General features: G+C 38.9%; 1 protein-coding gene across 2 annotated transcripts in view; it reads right to left on the bottom strand.

Moving 5' to 3' along the window:
- ADCY8 (adenylate cyclase 8) overlaps positions 1–23,539 on the bottom strand; it is a 271,601-nt gene that overhangs the window by 207,641 nt on the left and 40,421 nt on the right. For both annotated transcript variants that reach the window (XM_030938186.1, XM_030938187.1), the window contains exon 2: positions 6,230–6,379. In XM_030938186.1, the coding sequence (XP_030794046.1) occupies positions 6,230–6,379 (150 nt within the window). The remainder of the gene's footprint in view (positions 1–6,229; positions 6,380–23,539) is intronic.

Below are 23,539 nucleotides of genomic sequence, written 5' to 3'. Positions count from 1 at the left end.
CCTGCATGGGTGGGCTCCCTGTGAAGAGGACGAGAACTTGCATGGGTGGGCCCTGTGGGGGACAGAGGAGACGGCATGAGTGGGCTCTCTGTGGGGAGGACAGGACCCTGTTTGAGTGGGCTCCCTGTGGGGTAGACTGCCTGTGGGGAGGAATCAAATTCTTATCCCACAGAAAGGTCTGGAGAATGTATGTACAATGACTTCTAACATATGAATCCTGCTCTCTGGAGAAAAGAAACCAGTGGATTCCTCCCTCACCATCTCAACGTCAGATAGAGAGGGACAAGAATAGGTGAAAGAAAGCAGTGGCTTTGGCTTCATGCCCCGCAGAGCTCAGTAAGTTTGTTTAGTTTATTGTTTTAATTTCATAGATTATAAGGAAAATGGAGAAAAGGGAAATAGATTTATTTTTCAAGAAGAATGTTAAGGTGAGTGACTACAGGTGGCTAGATTAGTATACACTGGTTAGTAACTGGTTAACACCAATTAGAAAGCTATTTTGTGAGAGGACTTAAACCAGGCAATACTAGTAAAGGAAATATAGAAAAAATGTGTGCATAAATGGTGAGGATAGCACCCACAGGGATAGGGACCACGGTTGATGTGAATGGATCAGGTACAAGGGTGTATCACAGAGAAAGAGGAGTACTTTTTCGGGGGATGGGAGGATCATGAACAGGCCGAGCTGGTGATACGTGTGGGACATGCTGAGGAGGCTATCGAGCTGGTACTGGTGGTGGGCATCTGGAGCTCAGAAAAGAATTCTGATGTGGGAGTAATCAGGAAGTGATGGTTGAAGCCATGATATAGCACCTAAAGAGAACTAAGAGAAGAACAAAAAAGAAGGGGTCAAGGAGAGGCCCTTGAAGGATGCCTACATTTAAGGGTTTAGAGGAGGAAGAGGGATATGTGAAGGAAACAGGAATCTGAGACTGGAATGAAAATCAAGCGCCCCATAGTAAAATTAAGAGAGGAGAGTACTTCAAGGAAAGGGTGTTGGGGGGTGACTCAGCAATGCCAAGTGCTGTAAAAATTAAGGATATGAGGAGGCAAAAATAAGCGAAGGGTATAGCAGAATATATAAAGAGATTAATCCCATACAGAAATGTATGAATGAAACTCTCATGGAGGTGACATTTGAGCTGAGTTTTGAAGGATGGATAAGGTACAGGGATGAAAGGAAGGTTACACCAGGTAGGGAAAAACGTGTAAACAAAGGCATGAGTGTAGAGGGTAAGGAGAATGTGTAGGAAAGAGTGAATATTTCAGTATAAACTAAAGAATAATGAATATGAAAGATGTTGATAACATATATGGCTGAACATGATGGGTGGTCAGTGGGTAGCTTTGAATGTAAGGAATGAAGAATAACAGAAAATGACTTGGAAGTAAGAGGTTTTTGGAGTATAATGAGAAGACCTATCCAGTTGGAGGAGAAAGAATAAAGATGCTAAGGTTCTACCACTTTTAGGTCAACTCTGATTCTCTGAATGAATTAACAATGGCAATGCTCTACTGTACTGATCAATATTATTTTTAACTTTAAAAAGTTCCCAAGATGTTAAAAGGCACCAAAATGAATCAAATGATTCAACTCAGAACTCAGTAGGAAACCCAGCTTTCTCAATCTACTGTCCGAACAACCAGTTTACACCAATATTGTCTAACAAAGATATTTAAGTTTAACAGAATTGCTTTAATACAGCTAAAACATCTGCTGCATTTAAAAATAATCTTCCTGCTGCTGCAACATATGGTATCATCAGAAACTTTATTCCAGTGCCCCAGAGCTTCTGAGACACCTTGAAATGCCATGATTACCATAACGAGGTTTATACAATTCTCCAAGCTGAAAGACAAACAATTAATTCATTTTAATATTTAAAATAAATATGGGCCACTTGCATCATCTGGGAGAAGAAGCAGGATTATGAAAACTATAATAATTAGAATCTAACTCCCTAAAGAAAGATGCTTCAAGATGTAGCTTCCAGATGGAAAATTCCCCTAACAAGTCAGCTTAAGATGCAAGCTCAGCCTGTCTCAGTCTCTCCTGAATTGGCTCTTCCCACTAAGATTTTAAATGAAGGGCACAATGGGCACAGGTATCTGTATTTTTACACAAAGGAGTTATTATAATATTCATGTAGGTAGAAGTGAAGCTAGGAGCCAAAGTTTGAATTCAATATAACTAGTTAAATAAATATTACTCAGAAGATCCTACATTTCAGCCACTATGCTAGATAAAAACCAGATAATCCGTTGAATTATGTAGAGTAGCTGCCTTTAACTAGTCTTTAGAGGTTGTGGAGAGAGAGAAGCACAGATTAGTATATGTTATAAAGTGGGACACATTCTTTAATAGACTTAACTATCATGGCATGTGGCGAATACAAGAAAACCATCTCAGCTCCACCTGGGAGACAAAAGCAAGCCTCGTGGAGAAAGGAATGCTGAGGTAGAAGAGTAGAGACACATTAGGAGAGAGGTGGATTTCCCAGAACTATTAATACATGGCACAGGGTGGTGAAATAGCAGTTTGGGGAAAGAGACATGCAATGATTGAGATCCATGTGGCATGCTGTAATAGAGATCTGACAAAGAATTTCTTCACTTTGGTGTACACAGCACTTTGAATAATGCCTGGTGCATAGTTAACAGTCAGGAACTATATAGCTGTTATTGAATGGAAAGCAGTAAGGTTCCACTTAACAGGTTCACAATTTGTTTCAGGATGTCAGAGAAAACCTGGTGTCCGGCATTGCTGTCCTTTACTAGGTCATACGTATCTTGTCATCAGTATCTTTGCTAATTTATTTCTTTCCTCTCTTCTAAGAATTAAAGTCATACTCATCCTCCAGGTCCAATTCAGAGTAAAGACTGAGTCTTATTTGGCTGTCTCTCTATAGCATGAATGGGTGAATAGATAGAAGAATAAATGAATGAATGAATGATCATGGGAATTCTCATAAATCCTTCCAGCAAACTACTTCCTCTCTTCCTTCAAGATTTTTGCATGTGTTTTTTGCTCTTTATGGTGTACTCTTTACTGCCTCTCCACTGAGCTGAATCCTATTCACATGTCAGCTCAGGTAAAATTTTTTTTCGATAGCTTTCTACAAGCCTCCAGGTTAGTTTTGACCCATACACTATTGCCATACGTGTCCCTGTAGTCATTCATCTTCTACACCAGGTAAACTCTTTAAGGCCAGAAACTGATTGCTAGTCAGCATTATATTCCCAATGCTCAGCAGAGCTCCTGACACATAATAAACCCTCCACAAAGAAATTAATTCACGGTTGAACAAATTAAATGATTAATTTTTTTGTATCCTACCATAAGATAAAAATCAAGAATGCATGAAAAATCCCACAAAACATGGTCATTTCTGTTTAATATAACCTATTTGATTCTCAATTTATAATTGCAAAATATTACCATCATTCTTATTTAGGATCATTATCCAAGGAAAAGGTATCTGCTGTCACTTAGGTTCTTATAGCATCTCCTTCACAGGGTATAGAATTTTTAACAGTTATGTCATTATAATTAGTTCCGATACGAGGTGGATGAGAATTCATTTGTCAATGACATGATATTTTAAAAGATATGGATGGGACCTAATGATGATTCTGGTTGCTATGCACTTAAGGAGAGCCATCATCCTGATTTACCTCCATATAAATAGCCCTAAGTTATTACAACTGAGCCAAGTCAATCCATAATAAATTCTCACATGAATCCTCTTGGGACTGAACTATGTTGACTGATTCATATAAATCATTACACACAATAATGCTAATAGAAACTCTTCACTGACTTGCAAGGGCGTCTCACACAAAGTAATTCTAACCATTAAGGACTTTTCAGGAAGGATGTTATTATTCCCATGGCATTGATGGGGAAACTGAGACTCAGAGTTTTCTCAAGCTCACTAAAATAGTAACTAAGCAAAAATTACTAATCCAGGGCAATCTCATTTGAAAGTCTATGTTTTCTCTGCCAGACTACACTGCCCATCTATTACTGAGGAAGTTCTCAAGGATAATGGAAACCTGAAGCAGAGATCAAATGCCAGTGGAAAGTAACTTTAGCACTGATGATGTAGAGTCAGCTATCTCAGACAATACCCTTGAGTAAATAAAGGGTGGTCAACATGCCACAAATATCATAGTTGTGAATATAGGACAAAAAGAAGCCTACACAATATTTTACTTCATCCTAGGAACAAAGCACCTTCCACAAAAGATAGTCTTTTCTTGTATTTTATCCAAGAAATCAATGAAACTGACTTGTGTGTCTGTATTGCTTTCTACATAGTATCTCATTTGAGGCAAATGTAATGCAGAAGAGAAAGATATTGGCCCATGTATAAAAAAGGAACCTATGGTGGAGAGTTTAATAGCTTAGGTGGTCCAACTAGGAAGTAATAAGAGCCATGACCCAAACTCTAGTGGTCTTTTCACTACATTCTAGTTGTCGCTTTCTCTTACCTCTGTATATTATTATTTTCTTCCTCCTTCTGCCAACTCAAAAAAAAAAAAATAAAGATTAGAGGGAATGGTGGATGATTCCTCCACAATTTTGGATTAATAGATCACAGTGATTCCAAGACACCCAACTTGAAGGATGGGAAAAGAAGCAAAAAGTCATATGGAGATGGTAAGGCAATAATTTTTAGTGTCTCCAATATATCATAAACACTAAATAAGAGGCAGCCCAGACAACTCACCCACAATTTCAGCTCTCGTTGTGACAAAGCATTAAGAACAGTTGAATACATTATTAATATGGCAGCATTCTCTGAACCGGCACAGATCCCATGGAAACAGTGACATGCCAGTCTGGCAACTGATCTGTTTTGCACAGGAACATAATACAATAGTCCTGGGAGATACTCATGTTTATTGTACAGGGTGTTTTCTTTCTTAAAGTTATTTTTCTTAATTATTCCAAGGGTTATTCAGAGAAATTACTATGAGGTTCCAGAATTATTTTAGGCAATAACTTCGAAATTCCTTATTCTAAATTTTGTAAAGTCAAAGTAAGATCTGAAAACTCAGGAGTTTCCTCTGCCCCAGGAGACAGCAGATGGCAGTGGGAGTTGAGTCCTGGCAGGTGTACCCTACCTGTCCATCTCATCCATTATCACACAGACCTGGCTTCACTCACTTCAAAGATTCCTGACTCCCTGGTGATTTGATGCAAATTAATCATGAAGTAAGTGATGAGTCTTTCTCTGCTACTTTCTTTATGATTTTTGCAAACTATTATTGCCTAAAGTCTTAAATAAGAAATGTGCTATATTATAAATAATAAGACATAACTTTAAGAAAAAGGTCTTAGTTAAAAAAAGGTCTCGTATTATAGAAATAATATATCTACAAGCATAAAATTTCCAAGAGCATATATACTTGGGATGCTATAAATTGATGCTAAAACCAATTTTCAACACATTCCTGATATTCCTCTTGGAAAATTGTTTTCAGAACCAAAGGTATGCATGGATTTAAAATATATAAATAGCTTTAATAGAGACAAATCTTTATTCTTTGAAAGTAAATTTGATTTTGGAGAAATATATTATTTGAGGCCAAAACTACTTTTAAGTTCCTATAACATCCACCCAATCAGGATGTCCAAAAAATTATTGTGTCTTAACCTCTCCAAATTGGAACACATTATTGCTCCCTGCAATCCAACTTCTTTTCCTACCATATCACTTATTCTGATGTTGGCATCATGTCCACAGGATTTTTTTGTGTGTATATCCCTTCTAAAAATCAGGTTGTGGTTTTAGAGACTAGGCATGTGTAAGATTCTTCTCTGCACTTACTCTAATTTGAATTGGTAGAAAGTAAACATTTTTATCTGAAATAACACATTTACAGTTTAAAAGATAGAGGGTCAAAGACAGGCATGCTGATGGTTTTGAGGCATCATGACTTTGTTCACAAACACAGATGTCAGTGAAAGGTGTCAGGAAATACATCTGTGACTGTAATCACTTTATTTCTTATGGAGAACGATGAATTGAGTGTGGAGAATAAGACCAACCCATTTTGACCTGTAAGGCTAACACAACTATTTCCGACTCTTGAATCCTGTGACATAAACTTTAAGAGAACACTTGCAAGTCAGGACGTGTTTGGGAGCAAAACAGGAGCTCCATATAAGTTGGAGACTGGCTAGGTGATAACTAAAACACACAGCCTTGTCAGTTGGTACCTGTCTTTGGTTCTCTGTTTCCAGGCGCAGCCTGGCCTCCACACACCTCCGAGTCTCCAGGAAAGCTTGGCGCTGGGCCCGGTCTGACAGGTAACTGATGAAGATTCCAGCTGTGTTCATACACATGAATAACACTGCCTGGGCCACAACCTAAAACAAACACAGTCTGGTCAGGTGCTTAAAACAAAAGCTATTTACAAGCAACAATAAAATACACAAATAAATATGAATTTCCAAGGTAAATCCTAATGTAGTAATCCACATGTTTAATCTCATGTTTGTAGAACTATGCCCTTCATTCAGATCTTGAGACAAATGTCATCTCTTCGGAGAGGGCTTCTTTCACCACTTTCTCCAATTTAGGCTTCTTTCTCCCCAGGTTTAGACTGGAGTCTTCATGGGAAACCTGCTGTGAAAAAGAGAGAATCTGGTTGACTTCTTTACTCCACCTTCTCTCTCTCCCCTTCACCAGCAAAAGCTTCTGGCTTTTAAGGGGTTGGAGAATCTGGTGGGAATAAAAAGAAGAGACTAATAAGAAACAGGAAAGGAATCCATTGAATACCTTTGACTTCAAATACATTGACTACTATATTTAGACTCTGGTGTTCTCAGATCTTCTTGGATAGAATCCAAGTCTTGTTTCTAACTCAAGAAAAGAAACACGTGTCTATTGCTTTTCATCTCCACTTCCATTATTCTATTTCTAGGCATCAAGATATGCTTCCTGGACTCTTAAATTGGGCTTCCAACTTTTTCATTTGCCCCCTTTCTAACTACTCTTCAGTCAAGAAAAGCAGATATTTTTGAAGAGGGGTCAACACATGGAAGAAATGAACAACATATATGAATTTCTTTATTTTTATGGCTTTAGCCTGAGACCAGGTCATAGCTCACGCAGTGTGTGGTAGCTATAACTCCAATAGAAAGTGCGGGTAGCTTAAAGAAGCCAAGAACAGAGTTCCGGACCACTGTAGCTTCCAGAAAGTGGGAGAAGAATTCCAAAAAGTAAAGAACCTGGTGAAATAAAACCTAAAATTGTTTTATAACCTCTTAACTGAACCACATATGCATAGGGAAGACAGTAAGCAATTGAGCTAAAGGTAAAAATAACTGAACTGATATTTGAACTGCAGTCCAAAAGACAAAGACTTTCTTTTGATTTCAATCAAGTTAATTACCTGCTAAAGTGAAACAGAACAAAACAAAAATCACTATTTCCAGGGGAATGTAAGATAATTCAGTCTTAACCATAGAGCATTCACAATGCCCAGAACATAGCACAGAATTATGTGACATAAAAATAAACATTAAAATGTGACTCAATCTCAAGAGAAAAGATAGTTAACAGACATCTATTCTAATCTGACCCAGATGTTGGAATCAGCAGGCCGAGGTTGTAATAGTTCTTACAACTTTGCTCAGTGACATTCTAGCAATGAATGAAATTCACTGAAAGTAAATATTTTAGCAGTGAATGAAAAGATAAGAAATAGGAAAAGAAATAGAAACCTCAAAAAAGAAAATTTCAGAAATGAAAAACAAAATATTTGAACCAACTGGATATTAACAGCAGAACATAGATGATGGGTCAGTAAATTTGGAAATATGCCAATAGAATATAACCATTTTGAAAAAAATTATTAATAAATAAATATTATTTAATAATATATAAATAAATAAAAATATATTTCATATACTTTTGTTTTGAGATGGAGTCTCACTCCACCACCCAGGCTGGAGTGCAGTAGTGTGATACTGGTTCACTGCAAACTCCGCCTCTTGGGTTCAAGTGATTCTCCTGCCTCAGCCTCCCGAGTAGCTAGGATTACAGGTGCCCACCACCACACCCAGCTAATTTTTGTATTTTTAGTAGAGATGGGATTTCACCATGTTGGCCAGACTGGCAGGTCTCAAACTCCTGACCTCAAATGATCTATCCACCTTGAACTCCCAAAGTGCTGGGATTACAGGAGTGAGCAACTGTGCCCGGCATATATATATATATATATATATATATATATATATATATATATATATATATTTAGAGAGAGAGGGAGAGAGAGAGAGAGGGTCTCACTCTGTTGCCCAGTAGCAGTAGCACGATCTTGGCTCACTGCAACCTCTGCCTCCCAGATTCAAGTAATTCTCCTGCCTCAGCCTCCTGAGTAGCTGGGATTACAAGTGTGCACCACCACGTGTGGCTAATTTTTGTATTTTTAGTAGAGATAAGGTTTTCCTGTGTTGGTCAGGCTGGTCTTGATGTCCTGACCTCAGGTGATCTGCCTGCCTGGGCCTCCCAAAGTGCTGGGATTACATGTGTGAGCCACCACGGTCAGCCGAAAAAATTTTTTTAATGATTTATGAAAAGGTTTTATTAGTTTGTGTGACAACACTGAAAGGCCTAACATACACATAATTGGATTCTCAGAAGGAAAGGAAAGAGAGAATGGGGCTAAACTAATTTGTTTAAAGAAATAATGCAATTCTTATAAATTTTATAAAGATACATATTTACAGGTTCAATAATCTCAGCAAACCCTACATAGGATAAATGTGAACAAAACTACCCTCCTTGCTGGGCACATCATAATCAAAATGCTTAAAAACCAAAGAAAATCTTGAAAACAGTCAGATAAAAATGTTACATATAGGGGACATATTATTCAATTATGATACAGATTTTCAGATTAGATAAGAAGAAATAGTATATGTCCTATTTGTAACATATAGTCCTAAAATACATTGATATAAAAACTGGGAAGTCAAAACAAACCTGGCTTTGTTGTATAAATACTAGACTAAAGATAATTTTTTGAAAAGGGCATTACTAGAGATAAGTAGGGTCACTATACAATAATAAAGGGTTTAATACATCAAAAATACATAAAAATTCTGAACATGGACACATTTAATAGCACAACCTCAAAATATACACTGCAAAATAGGATAAAAGTCTATGTAATTATTTATAAATCTGTAGTCATAGCGGTCTCTTTTAACACAATTTTCAGCAGTTTATATATCAAACAGATTAAAAAGTCAGCAAAGAGAGATAATTTGGAAAGCTCATATGATTAACAACCTTGAAATGAAACACTGATATGGTTTGGCTGTGCCTTTACCAAAATCTCATCTTGAATTGTAGCTCCCATAATTCTCAGGTGTAGTGGGAGGGATCCAGTGGGATAAAATTAAATCATGGAGATAGTTCCCCCATACTGTTCTCGTGGTAGTGAATAAGCCTTAAGATATCTGATGGTTTTATAAGAGGATTTTCTTCTTTCGCTTGGCTTTCATTCTTTCTTGCCTGCCACCATGCCTTTCTCCTTCTGCCATGATTGTGAGGCCTCCCCAGCCATGTGGAACTGTGAGTCCATTAAACCTCTTTTTCTTTATGAATTACCCAGTCTCGGGTATGTCTTTATCAACAGCATCAACACAGACTAATACAAACATGCTATTCAATAATTAGATAGTAGAAATTCTTTTAAGACACATATTGAAAATTTGTAAAATATCATCTTAGGATAGGACCTGAAGTTAGCCTCAGCAAATTTTGAGGTTTCATCTCCTGTTACAGTGTTTCAAAGAATCATTTCAGGATCTTGATCCTACTTGTTTAAAATGTCCACTGAAAGCTCTGCTCTTGTCTGCAGCTGATTTGGGCACATGGATTTTGGTACCCATCAGGTAGAGTTTGACCAAGTTTCATTATTCAGTCAGAATTGTGTAAGCTGAACTAAGTGGGATGTCAATGATTTAGCTGTTGTTTCTGCCATTAATAATTGGTCCTCTTCAATTAGGACATGGATACAATTGACTTTTTCTTCACAGATTGATGTGGATTGTCTGCCTTGTGGGCTTTACATCTTTAACATCATCTCATCCTTTCTTAAAATGAGTGATCCATTTGTAAACTGCTGATTTCTCTGGGGCATTCTTTCTATGAACTTTTGTAAAGCACCAGTGATCTCACCATTCTTCCACCAAAGCTTCCCCATCAATTTGATGTTTGTCCTTACTTCAATTTTAGCAGAATTCATGTTGCTCTGATAGGGGTTCTTTTGTAACTGATATCTTGCCCTTTTTAGTATCTCAGGGTGAATCCTGTTCAGACATATTGCAACGTTTATGTAAGTTTATCTCAGTGCAGAAAGTTTTGAAATCCATATTATCTTACCATAAATCCATCATTTAAATCCAGTTAAATAAACAACTGTGAGCAATCACTGGTCCTGTGGAGTCAGGTGGGCATGAACATTTTAAAAATCCCTCATATTGTTTAGTTTGACTTCAGTTGTTTTTAAATTTTATGCCATTGGAATCATATTTTTTACTACACATTATTTTCTTTATTCATTTTGATGCATACATTGATAGTTCCTTCATTTTTACTGCCAAATAGTATTTAATACACCACAAAATATTTATCTGTTCCACTACTCATGGACATTCTGATTATTTCCACTCCCATTCTCTTGTGGAAAATGCTGCCCTGAACATTTTGGGCACGTTCCTGGGGCACACGTGCAAAGGCAACTCTGGGGTGTGGAGTGGGAATACTTCGTGCTAACCTGATGGATACAGAATGGTCTCCCATTATGATTTTGATATCAGTTTCCCAGATTACTAACATTTTATGCTGGCTAGGTTGTGGGGGAAATAGTCACTCTCATACCTAGTTGGTGAATGTGTGAATTTGGCAATATCTATAAAAATTGACAATATTTATATTCATGAGTTCAGTAACCCTAATTATGTAAACTTATTTCATAAATATGACCACTCATGTGCAAAGATCAAAGGATATAATAACATCACTTACAATAATAAATAATTAGAAATAACTTAAATGGCCCTAAACAGAGGATTGGTCACATTATAAATCCATCCAGTTGAAAAGTAGGAAAAATCGGGGGCGGAGCAAGATGGCCGAATAGGAACAGCTCCAGTCTCCAACTCCCAGCACGAGCGACACAGAAGACTGGTGATTTCTGCATTTTCAACTGAGGTACTGGGGTCATCTCACTAGGGAGTGCCAGACAATCGGTGCTGGTCATCTGCTGCAGCCCGACCAGCGAGAACTGAAGCAGGGCGAGGCATCACCTCACCTGGGAAGCGCAAGGGGGAAGGGAATCCCTTTTCCTAGCCAGGGGAACTGAGACACACAACACCTGGAAAATCGGGTAACTCCCACCCCAATACTGCACTTTAAGCAAACGGGCACACCAGGAGAATATATCCCACACCTGGCCGGGAGGGTCCCACGTCCATGGAGGCTCCCTCATTGCTAACACAGCAGTCTGCCATCTAACCCCAAGGCAGCAGCGAGGCTGGGGGAGGGGCGCCCGCCATTGCTGAGGCTTAAGTAGGTAAACAAAGCCGCTGGGAAGCTCGAACTGGGTGAAGCTCACAGCAGCTCAAGGAAACCTGCCTGTCTCTGTAGACTCCACCTCTGGGGACAGGGCACAGATAAATAACAACAACAAAAAAGCAGCAGAACCTCTGCAGACGCAAATGACTCTGTCTGACAGCTTTGCAGAGAGCAGTGGATCTCCCAACACGAAGGTTGAGATCTGAGAACGGACAGACTGCCTGCTCAAGTGGGTCCCTGACCCCTGAGTAGCCTAACTGGGAGACATCCCCCACTAGGGGCAGTCTGACACCCCACAACTCACAGGGTGGAGTACACCCCTGAGAGGAAGCTTCCAAAGGAAGAATCAGACAGGTACACTCGCTGTTCAGCAATATTCTATCTTCTGCAACCTCTGCTGCTGATACCCAGGCAAACAGGGTCTGGAGTGGACCTCAAGCAATCTCCAACAGACCTATAGCTGAGGGTCCTGACTGTCAGAAGGAAAACTATCAAACAGGAAGGACACCTATACCAAAACCCCATCAGTACGTCACCATCATCAAAGACCAGAGACAGATAAAACCACAAAGATGGGGAAAAAGCAGGGCAGAAAAGCTGGAAATTCAAAAAATAAGAGTGCATCTCCCCCTGCAAAGGAGCGCAGCCCATCGCCAGCAACGGATAAAAGCTGGGCAGAGAATGACTTGACGAGATGAGACAAGAAGGCTTCAGTCCATCAAATTCTCAGAGCTAAAGGAGGAATTATGTACCCAGCGCAAAGAAACTAAAAATCTTGAAAAAAGAGTGGAAGAATTGACAGCTAGACTAATTAATGCAGAGAAGGTCATAAACGAAATGACAGAGATGAAAACCATGACACGAGAAATACGTGACAAATGCACAAGCTTCAGTAACCGACTCGATCACTGGAAGAAAGAGTATCAGCGATTGAGGATCAAATGAATGAAATGAAGTGAGAAGAGAAACCAAAAGAAAAAAGAAGAAAAAGAAATGAACGAAGCCTGCAAGAAGTATGGGATTATGTAAAAAGACCAAATCTATGTCTGATTGGGGTGCCTGAAAGTGAGGGGGAAAATGGAACCAAGTTGGAAAACACTCTTCGGGATATCATCCAGGAGAACTTCCCCAACCTAGTAGGGCAGGCCAACATTCAAATTCAGGAAATACAGAGAACGCCACAAAGATACTCCTAGAGAAGAGCAACTCCAAGACACATAATTGCCAGATTCACCAAAGTTGAAATGAAGGAAAAAATCTTAAGGGCAGCCAGAGAGAAAGGTCGGGTTACCCACAAAGGGAAGCCCATCAGACTAACAGCAGATCTCTCGGCAGAAACTCTACAAGCCAGAAGAGAGTGGGGGCCAATATTCAACGTTTTTAAAGAAAAGAATTTTCAACCCAGAATTTCATATCCAGCCAAACTAAGTTTCATCAGTGAAGGAGAAATAAAATCCTTTACAGATAAGCAAATGCTTAGAGATTTTGTCACCACCAGGCCTGCCGTACGAGAGACCCTGAAGGAAGCCCTAAACATGGAAAGGAACAACCAGTACCAGCCATTGCAAAAACATGCCAAAATGTAAAGACCATCGAGGCTAGGAAGAAACTGCATCAATTAACGAGCAAAATAACCAGTTAATATCATAATGGCAGGATCAAGTTCATACATAACAATATTAACCTTAAATGTAAATGGACTAAATGCTCCAATTAAAAGACACAGACTGGCAAACTGGATAAAGAGTCAAGACCCATCAGTCTGCTGTATTCAGGAGACCCATCTCACATGCAGAGACATACATAGGCTCAAAATAAAGGGATGGAGGAAGATCTACCAAGCAAATGGAGAACAAAAAAAAGCAGGGGTTGCAATCCTAGTCTCTGATAAAACAGACTTTAATCCATCAAAGATCAAAAGAGACAAAGAAGGCCATTACATAATGGTAAAAGGAACAATTCAACAGGAAGAGCTAACTATCCTAAATATATATGCACCCAATACAGGAGCACCCAAATTCATAAAGCAAGTCCTTAGAGACTTACAAAGAGACTTAGACTCCCATACAATAATAATGGGAGACTTCAACACTCCACTGTCAACATTAGACAGATCAACGAGACAGAAAGTTAACAAGGATATCCAGGAATTGAACTCATCTCTGCACCAAGCGGACCTAATAGACATCTATAGAACTCTCCACCCCAAATCAACAGAATATACATTCTTCTCAGCACCACATCGCACTTATTCCAAAATTGACCACATAATTGGAAGTAAAGCACTCCTCAGCAAATGTAAAAGAACAGAAATTATAACAAACTGTCTCTCAGACCACAGTGCAATCAAACTAGAACTCAGGACTAAGAAACTCCATCAAAACCGCTCAACTACATGGAAACTGAACAACCTGCTCCTGAATGACTACTGGGTACATAACGAAATGAAAGCAGATAAAGACGTTCTTTGAAACCAATGAGAACAAAGATACAACATACCAGAATCTCTGGGACACATTGAAAGCAGTGTGTAGAGGGAAATTTATAGCACTAAATGCCCACAAGAGAAAGCAGGAAAGATCTAAAATTGACACTCTAACATCACAATTAAAAGAACTAGAGAGGCAAGAGCAAACACATTCAAAAGCTAGCAGAAGGCAAGAAATAACTAAGATCAGAGCAGAACTGAAGGAGATAGAGACACAAAAAACCCTCCAAAAAATCAATGAATCCAGGAGTTGGTTTTTTGAAAAGATCAACAAAATTGACAGACCGCTAGCAAGACTAATGAAGAAGAAAAGAGAGAGGAATCAAATAGATGCAATAAAAAGTGATAAAGGGGATATCACCACCGACCCCACAGAAATACAAACTACCATCAGAGAATACTATAAACACCTCTATGCAAATCAACTAGAAAATCTAAAAGAAATTGATAATTTCCTGGACACTTACACTCTCCCAAGACTAAACCAGGAAGAAGTTGAATCCCTGAATAGACCAATAGCAGGCTCCAAAATTGAGGCAACAATTAATAGCCTACCCACCAAAAAAAGTCCAGGACCAGATGGATTCACAGCTGAATTCTACCAGAGGTACAAGGAGGAGCTGGTACCATTCCTTCTGAAACTATTCCAATCAATAGAAAAAGAGGGAATCCTCCCTAACTCATTTTATGAGGCCAACATCATCCTGATACCAAAGCCTGGCAGAGACACAACAAAAAAAGAGAATTTTAGACCAATATCCCTGATGAACATCGACGCAAAATTCCTCAATAAAATACTGGCAAACCGGATTCAGCAGCACATCAAAAAGCTTATCCACCATGATCGAGTGGGCTTCATCCCTGGGATGCAAGGCTGGTTCAACATTCGCAAATCAATAAACGTAATCCAGCATATAAACAGAACCAAAGACAAGAACCACATGATTATCTCAATAGATGCAGAAAAGGCTTTTGACAAAATTCAACAGCCCTTCATGCTAAAAACGCTCAATAAATTCGGTATTGATGGAACGTACCTCAAAATAATAAGAGCTATTTATGACAAACCCACAGCCAATATCATACTGAATGGGCAAAAACTGGAAAAATTCCCTTTGAAATCTGGCACAAGACAGGGATGCCCTCTCTCACCTCTCCTATTCAACATAGTCTTGGAAGTTCTGGCTAGGGCAATCAGGCAAGAGAAAGAAATCAAGGGTATTCAGTTAGGAAAAGAAGAAGTCAAATTGTCCCTGTTTGCAGACGACATGATTGTATATTTAGAAAACCCCATCGTCTCAGCCCAAAATCTCCTTAAGCTGATAAGCAACTTCAGCAAACTCTCAGGATACAAAATTAATGTGCAAAAATCACAAGCATTCTTATACACCAGTAACAGACAAACGGAGAGCCAAATCATGAATGAACTTCCATTCACAATTGCTTCAAAGAGAATAAAATACCTAGGAATCCAACTTACAAGGGATGTAAAGTACCTCTACAAGGAGAACTACAAACCACTGCTCAGTGAAATCAAAGAGGACACAAACAAATGGAAGAACATACCATGCTCATGGATAGGAAGAATCAATATCATGAAAATGGCCATACTGCCCAAGGTTATTTACAGATTGAATGCCATCCCCATCAAGCTACCAATGAGTTTCTTCACAGAATTGGAAAAAACTGCTTTAAAGTTCATATGGAACCAAAAAAGAGCCCGCATTGCCAAGACAATCCTAAGTCAAAAGGACAAAGCTGGAGGCGCCATGCTACCTGACTTCAAACTATACTACAAGGCTACAGTAACCAAAACAGCATGGTACTGGTACCAAAACAGAGCTATAGACCAGTGGAACAGAACAGAGTCCTCAGAATTAATACCACACATCTACAGCCATCTGATCTTTGACAAACCTGAGAGAAACAAGAAATGGGGAAAGGATTCCCTATTTAATAAATGGTGCTGGGAAAATTGGCTAGCCATAAGTAGAAAGCTGAAACTGGATCCTTTCCTTACTCCTTATACAAAGATTAATTCAAGATGGATTAGAGACTTAAATGTTAGACCTAATACCATAAAAACCCTAGAAAAAAATCTAGGTAGTACTATTCAGGACATAGGCATGGGCAAGGACTTCATGTCTAAAACACCAAAAGCAATGGCAGCAAAAGCCAAAATTGACAAATGGGATCTAATTAAACTAAAGAGCTTCTGCACAGCGAAAGAAACTACCATCAGAGTGAACAGGCAACCTACAGAATGGGAGAAAATTTTTGCAATCTACTCATCTGACAAAGGGCTAATATCCAGAATCTACAAAGAACTCCAACAAATTTACAAGAAAAAAACAACCCCATCAAAAAGTGGGCAAAGGATATGAACAGACATTTCTCAAAAGAAGACATTCATACAGCCAACAGACACATGAAAAAATGCTCATCATCACTGGCCATCAGAGAAATGCAAATCAAAACCACAATGAGATACCATCTCACACCAGTTAGAACGGCAATCATTAAAAAGTCAGGAAACAACAGGTGTTGGAGAGGATGTGGAGAAATAGGAACACTTTTACACTGTTGGTAGGATTGTAAACTAGTTCAACCATTATGGAAAACAGTATGGCAATTCCTCAAGGATCTACAACTAGATGTACCATATGACCCAGCCATCCCACTACTGGGTATATACCCAAAGGATTATAAATTATTCTACTACAAAGACACATGCACACGTATGTTTATTGCGGCACTATTCACAATAGCAAAGACTTGGAATCAACCCAAATGTCCATTTAAGTGTTCCTATTTATCCACATCCTCTCCAACATTCTGTTATTTTCTGTTCCTTCATTAGGTTTTTACCATTTCTGGGACATTCAAATGTTGTTTTCCTCTTCCTCGAACACTACTCTGCATACCTCTTGCCTTGCCGATTCCTCTTATCCTTCTGTTATTGGCTTTATTCTAGTTTTCTCAGATAGACACTCCCTGATCACTATATCAAAGTAGGTTTTCCCTGCTATACTTTATTGCTGCACCATGTGAATTCATCACAAATTGTAATTATATATGTATTTGCTTGCTTGGTCAGTTGATGCCTATCTGCCACACTGGATTGTAAGTTCTAATAATATAGAGATGATGTTTGTTTTAGCCATTAATGGACAACTAGTATCCAGCACAGTAAATCAATGCTCAGCATAGTGTCAATTAATTGCTCAGCACTTACTAAGTTCTAGATATTTGCTAAATAAATCGGTGAATAGCTTTCCTATGTATCAGTACTCATCATTTATAAAATATACCAGAACAATGATCTCATAATAGCATTGGTAAGATAAACCACCAAAACTATTCTTAAACAATACTAACAAATGCATGAGAGCTAGAAAAGAAAAAAAAGTACATGACTTTACAAAAGATAAAGAAGAGAGGTATTTCTGTGAAAAATGCTATTATTAACTATGTTAATAGTTATATAACTATATATATACATGACTCAAGATGATTTACAGCTTTAATATTATTACAATCAAAACCCCATATGGAATTTTTATTTGGAACTTGAAAGGTGATTTAAAAGTATATCTGAAAGAATACATGAGTTAGAATATCAAATAAATTTTTAACAAAAGAGATTAGAGGGGGGTCTTGACCAACCAGAAGGTACATGTACTATAATGCCATGATAACTAAAACTGTCACAGCAGAGAAAAACCAAACTGCAAAATTAATGGAATAAAGTAGAGTATATTGTATAGAGACAGACAATAAAAATTGTAACGAGTCTGTACATGATACACGTAGCTCAAAGATCAAAGGTTTAATCGGAAAGAAAATTTTCCCAAAAAAGGTAATTGGTCAACTACAGGGAAAAAAATGGACTGATAGTCACCTCATACTATATGCAAAAATAAGTGCCAGTGGATTAGAGCTAAATGTGGAAGATGAGACTATTAAAAGGGGGAAAATAATAAAGGAGAATACTGCTCTAGCCTAAGCAGAAAAATGTGAGCAAAGTCTCAAATTAAAGAAAACTGGTTCTTATTAATAAAACCAATCTGATAGCTTGATGATATGAAGAAACTTTACTGTAATATTTATGAGAAGAAAATTGGCAACATGTTGCAAAATTTGACTCATTTCTTTTGACCCACTGACCCAACCTTTAGAAATCTGTCTTCAGGAGATCATCAGACAGAGCATTAGAAACTTCTGTTAGGGAACATTCATCATAGCTTAATTCATGAAAAATTTATAAATGGAAACTGTATATTTTTAACAGTAAGAGAAATGGCTGAATAAACTGTGGTCTGTGTAAATAAAAATAATATAAAATTGCATTTAAAATATTTAATGACACTAGCAAATCTCTGATGAATTAAGTAAAATGTAATATTTTAAACTGCACTTAACATACAAATCTATAAATTCAATGTGATCCTAATGCTTAAAATATGAAGAAATATATATACATATATATACATACACATATATAAATAAAAAGAAATAACATAAGTCTGCACGCACTTGTGTAACTGTGTGTGTGTACTGAAATAAGAATAAGTTATTCAAATAAACTCACTTGTGGAGATCTAACAAGGCACTACAAACCCACAGGGTGTCAAGATCTACACTTAGACCGGTGACCCTAGCATTTGGGGCTTCTTCCTTCCTGGGGGCATTTGCAGATTCCAAAAGAGGTGACTGAGAGTCTGAGAAGCACAGCAGGATGTTTAAAACTTATGCAGCCAGTAGAACAAACCCTGAGGTCTGGAACCAATGGGAAAACAGAATACAGAAAAGACCATCCAGATAGAGTCTCTTGATCTTGGTCAGTAACTGACCTCACAAATAACTTTAAAAATAAGTGTTTCTGTTTTAGTATCTAGTAATTATCTAAAAATGCCTGAACTGCTCATTATTACTATTATTAATTTTTGCTAAATGTTTTGAAGGAAATACCATTCCATTGTGGCAATAGCAGATTTGTAGTTCCATGAAGCGTTAAGTGCATATGGTGATGACCATCTCAGATTGGCTGTGCTTTGTAATCCATCCAACCTGTGGCTCTACCTGGATCCCTCGGATCCCACCCTATCTGTAAGCCACCTCTGACCCAGAATTGATGTGCTAGGTGTGAGATACTTGAGAAATATTTATTAATCATTTTTTTCCTGCCCTTATACATTTGTAAACTATATTTGAAAAGCCTTCCTAAACCCTCACTTCTATTATTTAATCCTTTTCAAATCATTTATGGAATGAGTTCTATGTGTCAGGCACAGTTTTATGAACTGGCAGTGTACAAAGCACGTAATGTCCTGCTGTCATTCTAGTGGTGGGAGATGGGCAATAAACAAGTAAACCAAGGAATATTTAACACATGGTGGTGGCAGTAGTGTGAGAGTGTGATAAATGCCATGAAGAATAATAGAGCAGCATAAGGAGGATGAAAGTGATGGAACAGGGGCAAGACCGCTAGCTGAAATGGGAGTTCAGAGAAGGCCTCTCACAAGTAGACATTTGAGCAATGACCTGAAAGAAGTGAAGGAGTCATCCTCATTTGGGAAGAGCATTCCTGGCACGGAAAAGTTCCAAGGTTCTGAGGCAGGAGAAGCAAGAACCCACTCCAGCCCAGCATGAGGCCCACTGTGGCTGGAGCAGAGAGCCATGTGGGAGCCTGGGGAAAAGCTGTCAAAAGCAGACTCTGAAAGGTCTCAAAGGGCCAGACCATGGAGGGTCTTGAAGCTTTTCTCTCCACGAGATGGGAAGGCCCTGCAAAGTTCTTAGCACTTGGAAACATGACCTACCATCCATGTTTCAAGAGCCACTCGGGCTACTGTGAAGAAAACAGACTGTAGTGCAGCAAGGACAGTCAGGGAGACAAGTTAGAGGCCTCTTGCAAGAGTCTCCTTGAAAAGAGATTTTGACTTGGACCACAGTGGTAATTATGCAGGTGATGAGATAGGGCCACACCCTGAATGTATTCCAAGGGAAGAGACAACAGGATTTGCTGGTGGACTTTTTTTGTGGACTACATAGAAAAGAGAAGAAAGTTCTAGTTAAAAAAATGCAGATCCTTTGGCCATACTGAGAACCACTGAATACAAATATCCAGGGATGTGGTCATGGAGAACTTTATTTTTAGGAAGCTCCCAGGTCGATCTGCTGCAGTGGGTGTGTAGGCTCGCATGAGGAAATCTCTGAGTCATGTCAATGACCCGATGATCACGTATAACACTGAACTTTAATTTCCTTTTTATATGTCCATCAACCTTACTCAATCTATACTCCCCTAGGGCAGAGCTTGTGGCCACTGTCTCTTATCTCCTAGCACAGGGCCTAGCATCTCAGTGCTTCATACACTTGCAGAATCTAACTGAGTTGGCACACTAACATGAGTGAATTCCAATTGCCCACCTCTTTGGTCCAGTTTTGTGATCATCGGAAGGAGGACAGTTGTCACTCTGAGGTGAGAAGTCCTCTATGAATTCTTCTGGAACAGGAAGAAGATTCCCTCTTCACTTTCCCCTTCTCATTCCCCCAACCCCGGAAGTGGAAAGGTTCTCCATGAAGCTGGGGTGATAGAGACAGCATGGGTACAGCTGTTTGATGCCAGGAAGCTCAAAGTTGGAAACACTCACAGAGCCAGATTCCCTGTTGATATAGGATTTGTGTTTTAAGGGTCTAACTCCCCAGAGTGGAGGTGGGAAAGGGGGATAGCTCCCTGGGGTGTCCAGAGGGGCCCCTCCTCTCCACTCTGCACTCACTGTGTGTTTTCTGGTGCCACAGGAACTTGCACTATATTTTCTTCATAGCACACTTTGTACAAGGAATATCCCCACAGTCTGCAGCCCAAGTTGTTGAAGGCTAGAAAGGCCTGCTTTATTCAGGCTGAAAGAAGATACTTCCACCTATTTCTGGGTCTCCCTGAAGCATCCACTCAAGTGTGATTGTGTGCGTGGAAAGACCAGCTCTGGGAAAGTGACCACTGGATCTGTGCCTTGAGTTCATTTTCTTTTAAACAATAGACAGAAAATAAAGGAACGATGTGTTGCAATCCAGTACTGATTTGCATTTGGATATTTTCCAGTACTTTCTTTTGTGGATCTTTTACCCTGGTTTGTCTTTAGGACTGATGTTTCATCATAAATTTTGGAGGATGTTAAAACTGAAATTGGGAGACTAAGTAATAACAAGTATGACTTACTTTAATTGAGTTTATATTAAGGGCAGAACACTTTACAAAGTGCCTTTCATACGTGTTCCTATTTAATTTCAGTGAGGAAGGAGCCATTATTATGTTTATTTTACATATGTGGGAGCTTGGGATCAGAGAAGTTAAGGAACATCTCTAAAGTTAAACAGCTCCACAGTGGCAGGCCTGGAAATTGAGTACAGGAGGGTGGGGTCTAAGCAAGACCTGGCTAGGATCTGATGGAGACCTTTCATATTCAGAGAAAACAAAGCCCAGTCAGGAGACAGGGGTATAATTTAGTAAATAAATACTGGACAAGGAAGGAAGCAGGTTTAATATTTTGCCACAACGTGCTGGGTATATGGGAGAAAATGTAGGTAAAGATCTCCTACATGCAGGTAAACGAGCCTGACTAGAGAAGTGTTGGCCTCATTCTCTAATAGATAGCTAGCATTTGTTGAGCAGAGCACTAAATATGTGCCAGGAATCATTCAAAGTGCCTTGCATATTTTAATTCATTTAGTCTTCACCATAGCCCAATATGGTAGACACTATCACATAAGCATTTTGTAGATGCCGGAGCTGAAGCTTGAAGTTTAATTGTTTGCTTGAGATAATGAATGGTGCAAGTGGTAAGGCTGAGGAGTGAACCCTGGTAATGGGAGTCAGAGCCTGAATTATAACAGCTGTGCTCACCAACCCCATGCCTGAGTCTCTGCTGGACTAACACAGCAACAGTTCACCCCATCAACAAATCCAGGCTTGCCACATGCACCCTAGGATTTGGTCATTTTTACAGATCAGTTCTTGAGCCGGGTAAAGGGGAAAGAGCCTTGGTAAGGAGGTGCGTGTTGTCTGCAGGCCTTTCCAGCACAGTCCAGAGACAACATTGGCTTCCAGGTGGCTCTAGGAAATAAGAGAGAGCCACCTAAGGCAGGGAAAGGGTCTTCAAATGCATCGTTAAAATAGTTATGTTGTGCACATGTACCCTAGAACTTAAAATACAATAATAATAATAATAATAAAATAGTTACTTGATCCAATTAAGATGTTCATGGAGCATTTCACTGTGAACTAGGTCCCATTCCTGTCTAGGGCCTGAATGTTTAACCTTTTCCTCACAAAGGTGTTCTCAAGCACATCACACTATCTCCATCTGTAAATGGCAAAGCTAAGGCCCTGAGAGTAACTTGCCCAAAGCCAAGTAGCTTAAAAAATTCTGGAGCGGTGATTACCACCTGGGCTATTCTGCCTCAAAGCCTGAGGATGGCGAGTGAGGGAGAAAACCTGGAAAGAGATTAGATACTCTCCACAGCTCTCAGGGGTGTCTGGAATCTGCGGGAGGTGGGGGTCCTGAGAGAGTGGGTGGGGCAGCTTCCCACTAAAAGCCTTTGCACCTGCCAGATGCTGGAGCTTTTGTAATCAGAGACCTGAGTTTGAATCCCTCAATTCCACCACCTGCTAGCCATGTGAATTTAGGCAAGTCACTTTATGTCTCGATGAGCCTCAACTTTCTTATCTGACCAATGGGAATAAAACCTTGCCTCATAGAAGTGAGGTTAATACTATATACATATATATATATATATATATATATGTGTGTGTGTGTGTGTGTGTGTGTATATTTCTATCTAATATATACATATACTATATATACAAATATATATACATTATATATATATATATATACTGCATATGAATGTTTCTAGCAGCTAACAAATGCCCAATAAATGTTAGATATATATTGAAATATGAGGCCATCTGATTTTCCATAACTTTGGAAAATTATGGTGTAATTTTTTTCTATTTTATTTCTGGATAAATGATGCACCATGGATGTTCTTCCTCCAGGTTAAGAGATATCCCAGAGGACCATGAAGTATTAAAGGCTTCTATATTTACGGTGCTTTACAAAGAATATTTATGTCCATTATTCACTATGCAGGGAAAAGAGTAGAGGGGGTGCTTAGGGATCAGCCAGAGTGGCCTTCAGTCCTGTTGCTGCCATTTACCCCCAGGGGGACTGTAGAAAGTCCTTATCCTCACTATGGGAGTGGATACTAAAAGTGTGATTTGCTGTGCTACGCATAGAGCTTAGCAGTTTAGCCTAGTGGCTAAGAATTTGGGCTTCTAATAATGCCATTTACTTGTTATGTAAACTTGGCTCAGTTAATCAACTTTTTTGACCCCCAAATTTTCTTACCTGGAAAACAGGAATACCTTCCTCAAAATGTTGGATAA

This window comes from Rhinopithecus roxellana, chromosome 9 (genome assembly GCF_007565055.1).
Source record: "Rhinopithecus roxellana isolate Shanxi Qingling chromosome 9, ASM756505v1, whole genome shotgun sequence".
In the NCBI taxonomy this organism is placed as follows: Eukaryota; Metazoa; Chordata; class Mammalia; order Primates; family Cercopithecidae; genus Rhinopithecus; species Rhinopithecus roxellana.
Note: the sequence above shows the minus strand (reverse complement) of the source record. Positions and strands in the feature narration are given on the sequence as shown.